The 13,671-nt window shown below is 52.0% G+C and overlaps 6 protein-coding genes across 6 annotated transcripts; 3 read left to right on the forward strand and 3 right to left on the reverse strand.

The window, feature by feature from the left end:
* Positions 1-43: 43 nt before the first annotated feature.
* On the forward strand, positions 44-1,483 carry A1O9_01933 (uncharacterized protein; the record flags this gene model as incomplete). Its single annotated transcript, XM_013407509.1, has 1 exon — positions 44-1,483. One exon carries the CDS (start codon positions 44-46, stop codon positions 1,481-1,483), a length of 1,440 nt encoding a protein of 479 aa, XP_013262963.1.
* Positions 1,484-2,131: 648 nt separating this feature from the next.
* Positions 2,132-4,033, forward strand: A1O9_01934 (uncharacterized protein; the record flags this gene model as incomplete). Its single annotated transcript, XM_013407510.1, has 5 exons — positions 2,132-2,356; positions 2,411-2,441; positions 2,502-2,515; positions 2,596-3,092; positions 3,145-4,033. 5 exons carry the CDS (start codon positions 2,132-2,134, stop codon positions 4,031-4,033), a joined length of 1,656 nt encoding a protein of 551 aa, XP_013262964.1.
* Positions 4,034-4,557: 524 nt separating this feature from the next.
* On the reverse strand, positions 4,558-5,464 carry A1O9_01935 (uncharacterized protein; the record flags this gene model as incomplete). The annotated part of the gene is made up of 3 exons (XM_013407511.1): positions 4,558-4,967; positions 5,024-5,113; positions 5,209-5,464. 3 exons carry the CDS (start codon positions 5,462-5,464, stop codon positions 4,558-4,560), a joined length of 756 nt encoding a protein of 251 aa, XP_013262965.1.
* A 955-nt stretch (positions 5,465-6,419) lies between these two features.
* On the forward strand, positions 6,420-7,503 carry A1O9_01936 (uncharacterized protein; the record flags this gene model as incomplete). Its single annotated transcript, XM_013407512.1, has 2 exons — positions 6,420-6,575; positions 6,637-7,503. 2 exons carry the CDS (start codon positions 6,420-6,422, stop codon positions 7,501-7,503), a joined length of 1,023 nt encoding a protein of 340 aa, XP_013262966.1.
* Positions 7,504-8,020: 517 nt separating this feature from the next.
* Positions 8,021-11,732, reverse strand: A1O9_01937 (uncharacterized protein; the record flags this gene model as incomplete). Its single annotated transcript, XM_013407513.1, has 7 exons — positions 8,021-8,145; positions 8,249-8,893; positions 8,946-9,200; positions 9,265-9,435; positions 9,496-9,657; positions 9,710-11,575; positions 11,645-11,732. 7 exons carry the CDS (start codon positions 11,730-11,732, stop codon positions 8,021-8,023), a joined length of 3,312 nt encoding a protein of 1,103 aa, XP_013262967.1.
* Positions 11,733-12,914: 1,182 nt separating this feature from the next.
* On the reverse strand, positions 12,915-13,517 carry A1O9_01938 (uncharacterized protein; the record flags this gene model as incomplete). Its single annotated transcript, XM_013407514.1, has 1 exon — positions 12,915-13,517. One exon carries the CDS (start codon positions 13,515-13,517, stop codon positions 12,915-12,917), a length of 603 nt encoding a protein of 200 aa, XP_013262968.1.
* Between the last annotated feature and the right edge of the window lie 154 nt (positions 13,518-13,671).

The raw sequence follows: 13,671 nt of genomic DNA on the forward strand, positions 1-13,671 counted from the left end.
TGCTCCGACATGAGCAAACAAACTTGGACAGATCATTGAAATCATGGTGTTGAAATCGAACCCCGAATTCCTGCAATGTGTCGTAAAACAGATGCAGAAGGGCATTCCTGAAGATCCCATTCTTGAATGTCATCCTGATGGCTACCAGCACCTGAGAGACCAAGTTGAGAGCCTGTTTGCACTTGCCGACCAGAAATTGCATACTTTCCCTTTCAAAGACGTGAGGCCGTGCTGGTTTCGTCTCTACACTGACGCCAGTATTGCCAAGGCATTGACAGTAATGGAGAACCCCTTTGAACTTTCAGAACTGGATAACATTGTCTCCATTCTAGACATGGCGCTCATCATGGCCGGCGGCCTTGGCCGGGAGCAGTTGATCCACGACCTCCTATTCAATCTAAAAAAAGCCCTCGGAGAACATCAAGAAGATTCAGAGCGCCCAAGCAAAAGAAGACGTCTCCAAGAATTAACTAACATCCTGCCCCATGACACTGTTTCCCTTCCTACAATCCACTTTCCCATTCCGCAAATGTCAAATCCTTCACTCACAAAGTTCCAAGCCTTTATGACGGATAAGCGGGAACCTATCATTTTGACCGACATTTTAACTCATTGGGCAGCGCTTGAAAAATGGAAAAATAGCTCTTACTGGTTGGACAATACCATCCAGGGCCGGCGTTTAGTCCCCGTTGAGATTGGGCGCAGTTACACAGATGAAGATTGGGGCCAAAGGATACTATCTTTTGGTGAATTCCTCCACGATTTCATTTTACAGATGCCAGAGGCTGGATTCCGCTCCGGAGAGCCTCCTAGGACCTGCTACCTTGCCCAACACGACCTTCTTAAGCAAATTCCGTCCTTGCGGGGTGACATCGCCGTTCCCGATTATTGCTATTTGGACGTTCCTGGCCCGGAGCCAGGTACGCCTGTTTGCTCAAGTAGAGTCGAAACGGAAACCAACAAGGCCAGGAACCCAAAGGTCGGTTCTTCAACTGGACTTGCCTCTTTCGGACCTGAGGACAAGGATAGTACTGACTCCGAGGTTCAACAAAACATCTGGTTTGGCCCTGCCTGGACAATCTCTCCGTTGCATCACGACCCTTACCATAACATATTGTGCCAGGTTGTCGGAAAGAAATATATTCGCTTGTATTCGCCCACCCATAGCGCCGCATTGTTGCCGAGACGTAAGGACGAACCTGCCCCTCACGCTAGAACTCACCGTACAGAAGGATCTCCAGAATTCACAAAGGAGGATAGCCAGGCTTCAGAAACCATTGACATGTCGAATACTTCTCAGATTGATATTGCTGCAATGGAACTGTCCCCACTTGAAGATTGGGACGAGGTTTACCCGGGAATCAATGGCATTCCATACACAGAATGTATCCTTGAGGCTGGCCAAGCATTGTATATACCCGTTGGCTGGTGGCATTATGTCCGAAGCTGCTCCGTTGGCATTAGCGTAAGTTTTTGGTGGTGAGCTGCCGAGTACTTGTACTTCTTCGGAATAAGCGAGTGAGGTCTACAGGTGTGGGAGATGGTCAGATTACGACCGAGGTATAAGGTGATTCAAAGTATTCGACCCAATCAAGGAACCTCGTACCGATAGAGAGCGTCCAGGGCTGGCGTAGCTTATTGCTCAAAGAACTACGCTTAAGACGCCCCAATGCAATCAGTCAAGCTCACACGTATCCCCGGACGCATGGAAGGGAGCTTGAGGCTACCTAGCGCCATGTTGCAGCCTTCCTGAATGGCCAAGTCGTTCCCCTCGATCTTAATGCCATCCGCCTATTCATTCCATAAGAGGAAACGCCCGGTTGTCACTTGACCAGAGCTGATGCTCTTTATCTCTGGCCAGAGCAACGTTGTTATCACTAGATATGGACGCACCAGTAAACTCCGAGGTTGGCATGAGACTAATTGACAGCCATCAACTGGTGCCTGTGGGATATAAAGATGGCTCGTACACCCTCCAAGCTTGCGGCAAGCTTGATCTTGCTTCCGGGAGAGAATTGTGAGAGCTTGTCCCAGGCTTGACCATTTCTTATCAGCCCACAAGCCTTGCCCAAGCAATTCAACGACTCCACCCCCGCCCCACACAGCCAGCCCATTGATAACGTCGCCTAACATGTCCGACGCCGAGTATGCAGGAACCGCGGCGCGCAGCATGTCCAAAGATGAAGGTCGACTACGTGAATTGGGCTACAAGCAAGAATTGAAGCGAGACTGGTCCATGATCCACAACTTTGGTGTTTCTTTCAGCATCATTTCCGTCATCACTGGTATTACCACGTTGTTCAGCTATGGTCTAAATACGGGTGGCCCGGGTGTGATGAGTGTAGGATGGATTATTGTACGCATTCTCTAGATATCTGGAAAACGGATCTGTTAATTGACTGGCTTGCAGGTCAGCTTTTTCACCATGTTTGTCGGGTTAGGTGAGCATTGCCCGGTCGATATTGTCAGGACCCAGTACCTCAACTAACGACAAGCAACAGGAATGGCTGAAATTGTATGCTGCGTTTCGCTCTGATTCTCTGAATTCTCCCCTTATGTGGTCGATCCCACGATTGACCAAGAACTTAACCTCAGGTTTCAGCCATTCCATCAGCTGGCGGACCATACTTCTGGGCAGCAATTTTGGCACCTCAGTCATGGGCACCATTTGTTGCTTGGGTAACTGGCTGGTTCAACCTGCTTGGACAAGTCGCCGTGACGACAGGAATTACCTTTGGTTGTGCCGGACTTGTGTCGACACTGGCAAGCATCAACGGCTATGAGCCATCCGCTGGGAAAACCCTCGGTATCTACGCGGCAATCCTGTTCTCCCATGGCATTGTCAACTCATTCGGCGTGCACATCCTCCGATATTTGAACAACACCTCGATTGTTCTTCATTCAGTGGGTGTTTTCTCTTTTGCCGTTGCTGTTGTCGCCAAAGCACCCACCCATATGAGCGCGAAATTCGTCTTTGCAACGTTCTACGACGGAACCGGCGATCCAGGATGGTCTGTCCGTGCTTCCCCGGCGTATGTCGCCTGCGTTGGTATTCTCATGTCTCAATACACCATCACTGGATTCGATGCAAGGTGAGCGGCTCTGACCAGTAGCAACGCTGCAGCCTTCCTAACAAGTCCTCAGCGCACATCTATCCGAGGAAACTCAAAACGCATCTTGGTCTGCCCCAATCGGCGTGCTCATGTCGATTGGTTGCTCCGCCGTCTTTGGCTGGTTCTTGATCCTCTGCCTCCTGTTCAGTATCCAAGACTTCGACACAACTCTCGCCTCCGAATACGGAAACCCTGTCCTACAAATCCTGGTCGACGTGTGCGGCAAAGAAAGCGCGATTGTTCTCTTCGTACTCGTCATTGTATGCGTCTGGCACTGCGGGCTGTTCAGCCTGACGTCGAACTCACGGATGATGTTCTCGTTCGCGCGAGACGGTGGCATTCCGCATTTCTTCCACCACGTGGACAAACGCTTCCGCAGCCCGATCCGTACCATCTGGCTCGCGGCCACGCTGTCGTTCCTCCTTGCAGTCCCAAGCGTCGGCTCAAGCGTCGCGTTTGCAGCAGCGACCTCCATCGCCACCATCGGCCTGTACATCTCCTACGGCCTGCCCATCCTCATTGGCATGGTGAACCCACAGGGCTTCATCCACGGGCCCTTCAACCTGCACAAGTTCTCTCGGCCCGTGGCACTCGTTGCCGTCCTGTGGATCTGCTTCATCACCATCATCTTCTGCCTCCCGGCTGTCAACCCCGTCGACAGTCAGACGCTGAACTACACTGTTGTGGCCGTCGGCATTATTGGCGTCTGGTGTATGGGAAGTTGGTTCCTCTGGGCGCGCAAGTGGTTCAAGGGCCCAATTCGGCAGGTCGAGGCCGAAGTCGCTGGGATCGATGTCGACGACCCGGACGCCATGGATCGCGCCGAGAGGGAAGGCAGAATCCCCCAGGCGGACGCCCTGGAGGGCTCAAACGAGAAAAGTCTCCTCGCTGCCATGAAGCATGTATGTGACCTAACATGATCCGACAAAACGACAGTCTAGCTAGTGTTTGTGGTGTGTTCATCATGAACCGCGCGTACTGCTGCGTGGAGGCTTCTCGCTCCCATGATTGGGGGAGGAAACAGGTGGCAGCCCAGAATTTGATACCCAGAGCTAAATTAGCACATTGCTGAATGTCATTCGTTTTAATCCCTTGCTTTTTCGGGAGCTCGTGTGTCTACATGAACGCTTGCATGGATCTCTCCGCCACAATAACAGTAAAAGCCGCTTGGCAACCAAATCTGAAGGTCCCCCCTTGTAGAAGTGTCATAAATCCAAGATTTCCCCCCTGTACTATCTCCAGTATCGAGTGACAGACACGACGGTGGATTGATGAAGACAATCATGAGTGACTCTTAGTTATTATGATTCTTGATGTATGCAAGTCCAAAAAAATCAGAAATCTATGATAGTAACAGCCCGTGTGACAACCGCCGTCTTGTCACTCACAGAACAGAGCGCCTGGACCTGCAAGGGTCTCCCCAGAACGTCAATGTCCTTTGTCCTCACTCGACGAACAAATTTGCCGCATTCGGGTTGGGCAACTTCGGCTCGTACCTCAACTTCTCAAGATCGGCCGGAGACTCGCAGATGACTCTGCAGCCCTTGATCTTCTTGTCGGCGAGAATGCCCTCATAAATCTTGGCGTAGTCGGACGCTTTCATCTTCCATGCGTTCGCCTCGCCTTCACACTGAGCATCGTACTCGACACGGTAGTCGAGATACGCTTCGTTGAAACGGACATTCGTCTTGTCGAGCTCGCGAGAGGCCAGCGCTGCTAGTGAGAAGAGTGCTCCTTGTGAGATGGCGGTGACGCCGTGGCTGCCGTACGTGCCAGCGCCGCCGGTCACGACCGTCCATGTAGCATTGGGGTCTCCTTGTTCGAGCAAGTACGGGACCGTTGCGCGGTACGCAGCTAGAATTGGGCCATTAGATTGGCGGATCCACTCCAATATTGTCCAGTCGGCTTACCAAATGCAGCTCCAGCGTTGATGTTCATTGCGTCTCGGTAGTAACTAAGATCGACGGTGTAGCTCGGCGATTGAGCCCTGAAGACTCCCACTATCGTGTTGTCAGCTGCCTTGTGCACGCACTGAAGAGAACCACCGCTGACATCGTTCTTCGCGCGCACTCTCCTCCCCCAGTAATTCACGTACCTGCGGCGTAGACATGCTGAAAAGACGGCAACTCTCTGGCCTTGACACGGTCCACGAGGCTCTGTACGCCATCGTCGCTAGTCACGTCGACCTCGACCGTGGTGATTCCCGATTTTGTTCCAACATGCTGGTACAACCGTTCCGCTGCGGCTGCGTTGCGGACTGGAGCCAGGACTTCTCGCTGAGATCGTAAGGCGGCGATGATGACGGAAATGCCAACGTTGCCGGTGGCGCCAACGACAAGTACTCTCTCCATGGTGTGGTGATGGTGTCTCCCAATTTTCAGCTCTGATGTTTCGCTCTGCCTTCGTGGTAGAGTGGCTTGAGATTGCACCACGTTTAATACTTCTTGGAGTCACTATCAACCGCCCATATCTCCGTAACAGCTCCGAGAGATCAGTTCGATCCCTAGAACATTGGTAAGCCAACACGGGTCCGGCATCAAATGATCGCGTTCTTGGATATTTGCGAACACCAAGACTACGGAGGAAAGTGAAACTTTCTCCGAAGCAGAAGAGTAGTGATTGAGATGCGTCGCCTAATGGGGAAAATATCACGGCCGAGGCTGTGTATTGCCAGTTAATAGCTAACCCGCGGATACGCGAGCTAGCCCCACTACTTGCTTCATGGGTTTGAGCAATAATTAGGTTGTCAATCCGCTCCCTTCGGGCTGTGGCTAGGCTTGATACCCTTTCGGCCTCGATGAGAAGAGAGTATTTCAAGACATATTTAATGATTCATAGGATAGGCATGCCGAATTTAACCTGAGACGAGGATGTTTTGGAATTCCCAAATCTCACCTCTGCCAACCAAGACTCAAGCTACTTTGGCTTTTGTTGATCCAGGGGGACTTGAAGGAACCGTCACGAGCACATTTGATCCGAGGTCTGATTACGAGAAAACCGTTACATACCATTCTTATCACTTACCGTCGCGCTGGCTTCGAGGAGCAAGTGACACATCTCGCTGTCGTTTCATGTCAAGACTTAACCCACACAGCAACACCTACGCCTGTTGGCATGGTTCCGCCCATCATCGGAATTAGTGTTACACGTGATCGCTAAATGGGGGGTCGCATCGGAATGAGTGTCCTTACTTACTCGCACGTCCGTCAGTGTCAAGAAACATCGATCATGTCAACCTGCCATATATATACCTTGATGCCGATCAGACTGCGAGCTAACTAGTGCGGGAAAACGACTTGCGAAAATATGGCTACGCAAATGTCTGGGTTCGAAGGGTACACGAACAGGGTGTTCCCGTTCAAGGCCGCGGATGGCCTTGAGTTGAATGTTGATGTCTTGTACCCCTCCACGAAGCCGCCTTCCCCTCCACCAGTCTTGATCCACTACCATGGCGGGTTTTTGGTAAGGCTTTCTCCTCGGACTCTGTAACGGAACACTTGACTGACAGGCGACCTTACTTTAGGTGATAGGAGATCGATATGCGTTCTTCCCAACATGGCTGGCGCAAGCAAGCGCAAGTCGAGGGTGGATCTTCGTCACACCAGACTATCGGCTCATTCCCGAGAAGACTGCACACGCCTCTGTAGAAGATGCGGTAGACGCCTACCAATGGGTGCTGACGTCCCTGTCCAGCCATATCGGGATCGAGCTCGGTCCAGTGGTACTCTCCGGTTCTAGTGCTGGCGGATTTTTGGCCCTGACGACTTCTGTCATCGCAAAAGACAAGCCGGCTGCGTTGCTTTCTGTCTACGGAATGCTCGACATGGCGAATGCGCATTATCTCACCAAGGGAGGCAACATATTTGGTCTCCCTGTTTTCGACACCACCGAGATAAAGCAGACGCTGGCATCGATTAAGGAGAAGCCAGTATTAGCCGCATATCCTTATCCTGCGGATCCGAGTACTGACCTGCGTATGGCAATTATTTCAACCTTTCACATCGACGCCCTATTTCTAGATTACATGACGGGCGTCCCGGGTTTAGGGGATGAAGTGGCCAAGGGAGGCGTACGAGCGATTCCTTCCACTCACCACTCGCTGTATCCTCTCACCTTTGGTCGCTTGGATAACCTCCCTCCAACCATCCTCGTCCACGGAAAAAGTGACTCAGCGGTCCCTGCCGTTTTGAGTGAAGTTGCCGCCGAAAAGCTGAAGGCAGCCGGTGTCACCGTGCACACGGAGTTTCCAGATGTTGGGGAACATGGGTATGATAGTGCTACGGGAAGACTGCTGGAGCAGGAGACAACAGGGGAGCTTAGCGAGCCTAGATTCCAGAGCTTGCGGAATGCCCTCAAGGTCTTAGATCAGGTTATATCCAAAAAGGCATAGACGAGTCGAGTTCAAGCGAAGCAAGGGACGTTGTGACACTACACTAGAAAGAATAAAAGAAATCGTGGCCGCTGTTACCACCGGAATGCTTATTGCAACTGCTATATCGTGTAATAATCCTTTCTTGAGCTCTTTCCTCTGCTCTTTAGACCTATGCGCATGCGCGGCGCGCTCTAGTTCAGGTGCAATGTGTATAATAATATTGATGCTTCGCGGAAGTGATCAAGAGTCTTAAGACGGTGGCGATTTTCCGTGTAGGACCAAGTGTGCTGGATTTAAGCGACTGAAAGACTTTATGTAGATTTCCTCTAAAGTAGTTTAAAGACCCTACCCCGGTTTCAAGGCTCATGACGCGGACATGGGACACTCAGTCTAAATGTTCTTCGCCAAAGATGCACCCACCAACAAGAATTGTATGTAGCATAAATCGCACGACAGTTGACCCCAAAACGAACCCAAAATCGTTGCAGGTTGCGATTTACCTTTGTGTCGGCGTTCAACATAAGTGAAAATTTGCTTAGACGTGGAATTTAGCCCTGTACTTGTTCTCAAGGGCAGCCTTGATCGCATCGGTTGTGGCCTTGGCGTCGCCGAAGAGCATCTTTGTTCCGGGCATGTAGAACATTGGGTTAGGGACATCAGCTTTTGGGAAGATTTTCAGTCAGTACGTTAGAGGACATATCAAATCAAGGAAGGGAAGGTGATTTGGATTGAGGCCCAAAGAGGTTTGATTGGCTTAACTCACCATAACCACTGCTCATGCCTCTCTTCATGACGATTACCTGCTTGCTCTTCCAAGCATGCAACACTGGCATTCCAGCGATTGGACTTCCAGACTCCAAGGCAATAGGATTGACAGTATCATTTGCTCCGATGACAAGTGTGAGGTCAGTTTCCGGGAAATCGTCATTGATCTCATCCATCTCCAGCACGATATCGTACGGCACACTGGCCTCGGCGAGAAGTACATTGCATTGGCCAGGCATGCGACCTGCTACAGGGTGAATTGCGAATCGAACATTAACACCCTTCGATCTCAGGAGCGCGGTTATCTCTGCGATGGCATATTGGGCCTTTGCGACTGCCATGCCGTAGCCAACAACAATGATGACGGACTGTGCCTCGACTAGCGAGTCGACCGTCTCCTCAACACTGGTCTTTGTGACAGTACCTTGGATCTCGTGGCCTGGTGCTTGGGCGATAGGAGCAATGCCACCAAAGAGGACGTTTGTCAGCGACCGATTCATCGCCACACACATGATATAGGAGAGGATTGAGCCGCTGACACCAATCAGCGACCCGACTGTGATCAACAAAGAATTGTCAAGCATAAACCCCTCCGCGACGAGCGCGAATCCGGAATAAGCGTTCAACACAGTAATCACAACGGCTGACGAGTCGTAAGCAGAGCGAAGATTTCACCGCAGAGGGCATTGACTTACGCATATCAGCACCACCTATTCCAGCAGTGGTAGTGTACCCTTTGGCGAAGCTGAGAATAGTACTCGCGGAAAGTGCCATCGCCGCTACCGCCGGCGCGCCTGGTGCCATTGTGACGAAAGCACCCATCGTGCCTACGTTTGCAGCAAGTAGACTAGAATTGACTAGATGCCGTCCTGGTAGAGCCAATGGTCGCGAAGACATCTTTCCAGCGAGTTTCATGAAAGCCACGATACTGCCAGTGAAGGTGATACCACCTAGAAAGACAAGGATGTTAGGTATGTTTGGTGAACTCAGAGGGTCAGGGTGCCCCAGTCTTACCAATCACAACGCCAAGGTATGCTGTGACCATATGCAGGGTAGAGATATCCTCAACGTGAGCCAGAGCACTTCCGATACTAGTCAAGACGGCAGCGAGGCCGACAACCGAGTGGAGCGCAGCGACGGTCTGTGGAAGTTCGGTCGGCGTTATTCTGCGTCCAATCAAAGCACCTGACATCATGCGTCAGAAGGTATCAATCAAGAAACAGGCAGGGTCATAGAAGTACTCACCAGCCAGAGCTCCGATGGCTGCGATGCCTCCAAACTGAGCTAGAACTTCAGGCGAGAAGCCGGCGGCAGCTAATGACGCAAGGATACCTGCTCCAACACCGAGAATACCCAGAAGGTTGCCTGTTCGTGCAGTGGCCTGAGAGGCCAAGCCAGATATCGAGCCTGAGGAATCTCGTCAGCAACCCGCGGAGATATCGTGGTACGTCCATCTTACCAATGCAGAGCAAACTGCTCACGAGATATCCAGCTTGGACTAAACCAGCCATACCAGTAGATGCAGCCGCAAGAAAGCCTCCGCCAAACAGAACACCAGGAATTGCATATAGCCATGGATATTCTGGAGGATCAGTGGCTCGTTTAAACATGTCCAACATTCTTTTCGTGATGACGAAGCCGCCTGAGACGTTGACAAACGCCAACAACACAGACAAGGCACCCAAAGCTTGAGGGATTGTCTCTGGTAGATATCCACCTCCCATGACGAAGAAGCCACCCACACCAACTATACCAGAAATAGCGTTGGTGACGCTCATAAGCGGCGAATGAAGGGCAGGGATCACACCCCAGACAGATCGATAGCCGATGAGACCAGCAAGGCTAGCGGTGAACATATTGCTCATGAGAAGAGGTGACGTAAACTTTCCGAGGGTAAGCATAGCGCCCATTCCTCCTGCGACGGTTGCGACTTCTCTAGTCTGCTTCTGCCAAGGGGTCAGTTCCACAGGCTTGACTTCTTCATGATGCTCCTGATTTTGAGTTGTTGGTGGTGGAGCAGCTCTGGGAGCGGGAGGAATAATTTCGCCATTTCGAGTGACTATTGAGCCTCGCACCACCTCGTCTTCTAGATCGATGCCATAGGAGTTTTCCTTTGGTGCCATTGACAGCAGGAATTTGGTAATATTGTTCGAGTACAAACTTGAGGCTTGCGTTGGAAGTCGAGATGGGAAATTCGTGTATCCAATGATCGTAACATGATTGTGAACGGTGAGCTTTCCAGGTTGGGTAACCTCGCAATTGCCACCACCTTCAGAGGCCAGATCGACAACCACAGAGCCAGGTTTCATGGCACTGACCATCTTCTCGGTGATGAGCTTGGGTGAAGGCTTACCGGGGATCGCCGCCGTGGTAACAACGATATCGACCTCTTTGCATTGCTCCATAAAAAGCTTCATTTCTGCTTCGATGAATTCCTTGGACATCTCTTTGCTATAACCGCCTGCAGCAGAACCCTCTTCTTTGATGTTAACCTCCAAGAAATCTGCGCCAAGGGACTGAACCTGTTCTCGAGCAGCCGATCTTGTATCAAATCCACGTACGATTGCCCCGAGGCGCCGAGCAGTGGTAATAGCGCTGAGACCTGCAACACCAGCCCCAATGACGAGCACTTTTGACGGCGGGATCTTGCCGGCGGCGGTGACTTGACCCGTCAAGAAACGACCGAAATGATTGGATGCTTCCAGAACGGCTTTGTAGCCAGCAATATTTGCCATGGAACTAAGCACATCAAATGCTTGCGCTCGAGAGATTCTGGGGATCATATCCATGGCGAAAGCAGTTACGCGCTGCTTGGCGAGAGCTTCAACAAGGGGCCTGTTCTGCATGGGTTGGATCATCGAGATCACAGTGGTGCCTGGGCGAAGATTGGGGACCTCTGTATCGACGTTGGGGGCGCGGACCTTCAGAAGAATGTTGCTCTCAGACCAGACTGTCTTCCTATCAACGACGGTAGCGCCAACATGCTCGTAAACCTCGTCAGCATATTCAGCATTGGCGCCAGCACCACGCTCTACGAGGACACGTGAGAATCCCTTCTTCAATAGAAGTGGGATATTCTGTGGAGCGACAGCGACACGCTTCTCGCCATCAAAAGTTTCAGCTGGGATACCAATGGTGAGCTCCGAGTAAGGAGTAGCCTCCGGCACAAGTTCAGACTTGAACCTGGACCATACTGGTGAAGCCTTGGGTAGAGGCTGTCGAGGGGGCGTCCGTTTGGGGATCAGCGGAATGGCGCCGCGTGGACCCGAATGCAGATGTTGTCTAGCCTGCCGCACACAGCCATGGATGATGCTGAGGCGAGGAACTGAACCAAATGTCAGAACACTGGTCCATGTGTATGAAGGATTCTATTAGACGAGTGACACCAACTTACCTGGCCCCAGAGCCTCGTAATAACAGCTGGTAGATAGTTTAACCGACATGTTCCTCGACCAGGTTACTCGTGAGGCGTGGTGAGCCATTGTGGCCTGTAAGAGGCGTTATCTCACCGCCCAAACGACACGCGGTAGAACCTTGCAAGATCGGAGGCTGAAGCTGCAGATGACCGCGATGACCCGCATGTCACGGCCGAAAACGCGTCTGGAAAGTCAGAACTCTATCTAGACGATGCGCTGTAGCATGGTCCAACTTCGAACGTTGTGTGCGTGCGTGTGTGTGTGTCGGGACCAGGCTGGGATTGAGTCCCCAGTTGAAACGGTGGGAGAAGAACTGAGGGTGAGAGACTCGGAGGTAGGAAATGAGCAAAAAGCTACCGTGGCAGCCAGTGGTAGCGCCCCTTTGCAAAGTGGGTTCGAGGTTCGGAGAAGAAACCTGGGAGCTCACAAATGCAAGAAGCTCGCGCCTCAGGTTGCAACAACTACACACGAGTACAGGGAAGGGTCCGCTTGATCGATTTGGTGCGGGACAGCTCAGAGGAAGAGCTCGGGACTGCCGAGGGACAATTGCGATGGTCGGGCGACGGTCGATGCCCAAGTCCCTCCGCTCCGTCCTCTACTGCGTACGCCGGACCCAAGCAACCAAGGCTCCATCGCGCACCAGGTTGCATCAACTCCCCATGCCGTCCCCCGTCCCCGTGTTTAATCCCTCATTTCCACCAATCTACCCCTCCATGGCTAAGTGGGGGTGGAGCTGATCGCGACGAGGTTGTCGAAGATGGCGGGGTTCTGAAACGTGGAGAAGGCAGTTGTGGCAAGAGCGACCACGGGACGCGTCTCCATCGAGCCTGCCATGAGGTATCACATCACGCACGTACCAGTGTCTGGATTACATAAGGCACACGCCACGCCACGTGTGTGGAATGCCATAGAGAACGTTAAGTCCTCGTCTAGGTTCCTGCATCGAACACTTGTAGAAGGAATGGAGCCTGTGCACACAGGTAGCCTGCGAGTCCCCGTCGCGAGGGACCCTCTCTTCTGGTCTGCAGCTGCTTACAGGCCTCTATTGACTAGTCCTTATACCCGAGGCGCGTCGGTGTTTGCGCGGCTCTGTCCGCTACTCACTCACAGGGTACTCCGTACTTGATATACATGGACCAAGTATGCACCCGAATGACCGGGCACCTGATCTTTTCATGGCCAATACCCGTCGTATTCGAGCACCACTCGGACCCAAGGAACCCTTGTCGAGGTACCATGGATGTCAGCTTAAGCTGCAGCTTCACCGCCATCTTCAGCTGCGAGTTCGTGATCCATGCCAGCGATTGGCTCTAGGAAGCCTCGAAAGATGGTTTTTGTGATCTCCCAGCTTTTCACAAGGTTATCCTTGACTTCGCCTTTTCTGTCTTGTCGCGCTTGCACGTCTTCCGAATTCCCTTCTCCTTCCACTTCACGAAGTTCTAGTGTCCACCTCATTCCATATCCAAGCGGATTTCTTATCTCGTAGACAGCTATGCCAGGGTGGAGCAGCATAACATTCTTCCAGACAGCCTCTGCCAGCATCTTGTCAAGTGTGTGACTAGCCATCTCTGTCTTACCCTCATTGCTACCCACTGGCAAGGTCCAGAATGTGTGTGGTCGACCGTGTTCGGACGAGGCTCCTCCACGCTCGAAATGTTTGCACAGCGCCACAGCCCCAGAGGACATTCGCGTCTTGGGCCGCGGAGGCGCATTGAACGCTTCCCGTAACGACTCTTGGGGTGGAGGTATGAGGAATAATGTTCCTTTCGTCTTCCTGTACCCAGCAAGGCGGTAAACTGTCTCTGCTTCTGACGGTGCGTCAGACCATGGAAGAATGAGAGAGGGATACATCTCGCGGGTCTATGTGTTGCCTTGCTGGTCAAGGTACAAAGGAGCAAGTCGTAAACGGGATGAAACGACTTTGCTCAAGGCTCTCTCACGAAGTGGTGAGGTCGGGTCTTTAGATCCGATGACATCGTGAAGAGACGATGGTCACAAGCCACAA

This window comes from Exophiala aquamarina (genome assembly GCF_000709125.1).
Source record: "Exophiala aquamarina CBS 119918 chromosome Unknown aczIA-supercont1.2, whole genome shotgun sequence".
Lineage (NCBI taxonomy): Eukaryota > Fungi > Ascomycota > Eurotiomycetes > Chaetothyriales > Herpotrichiellaceae > Exophiala > Exophiala aquamarina.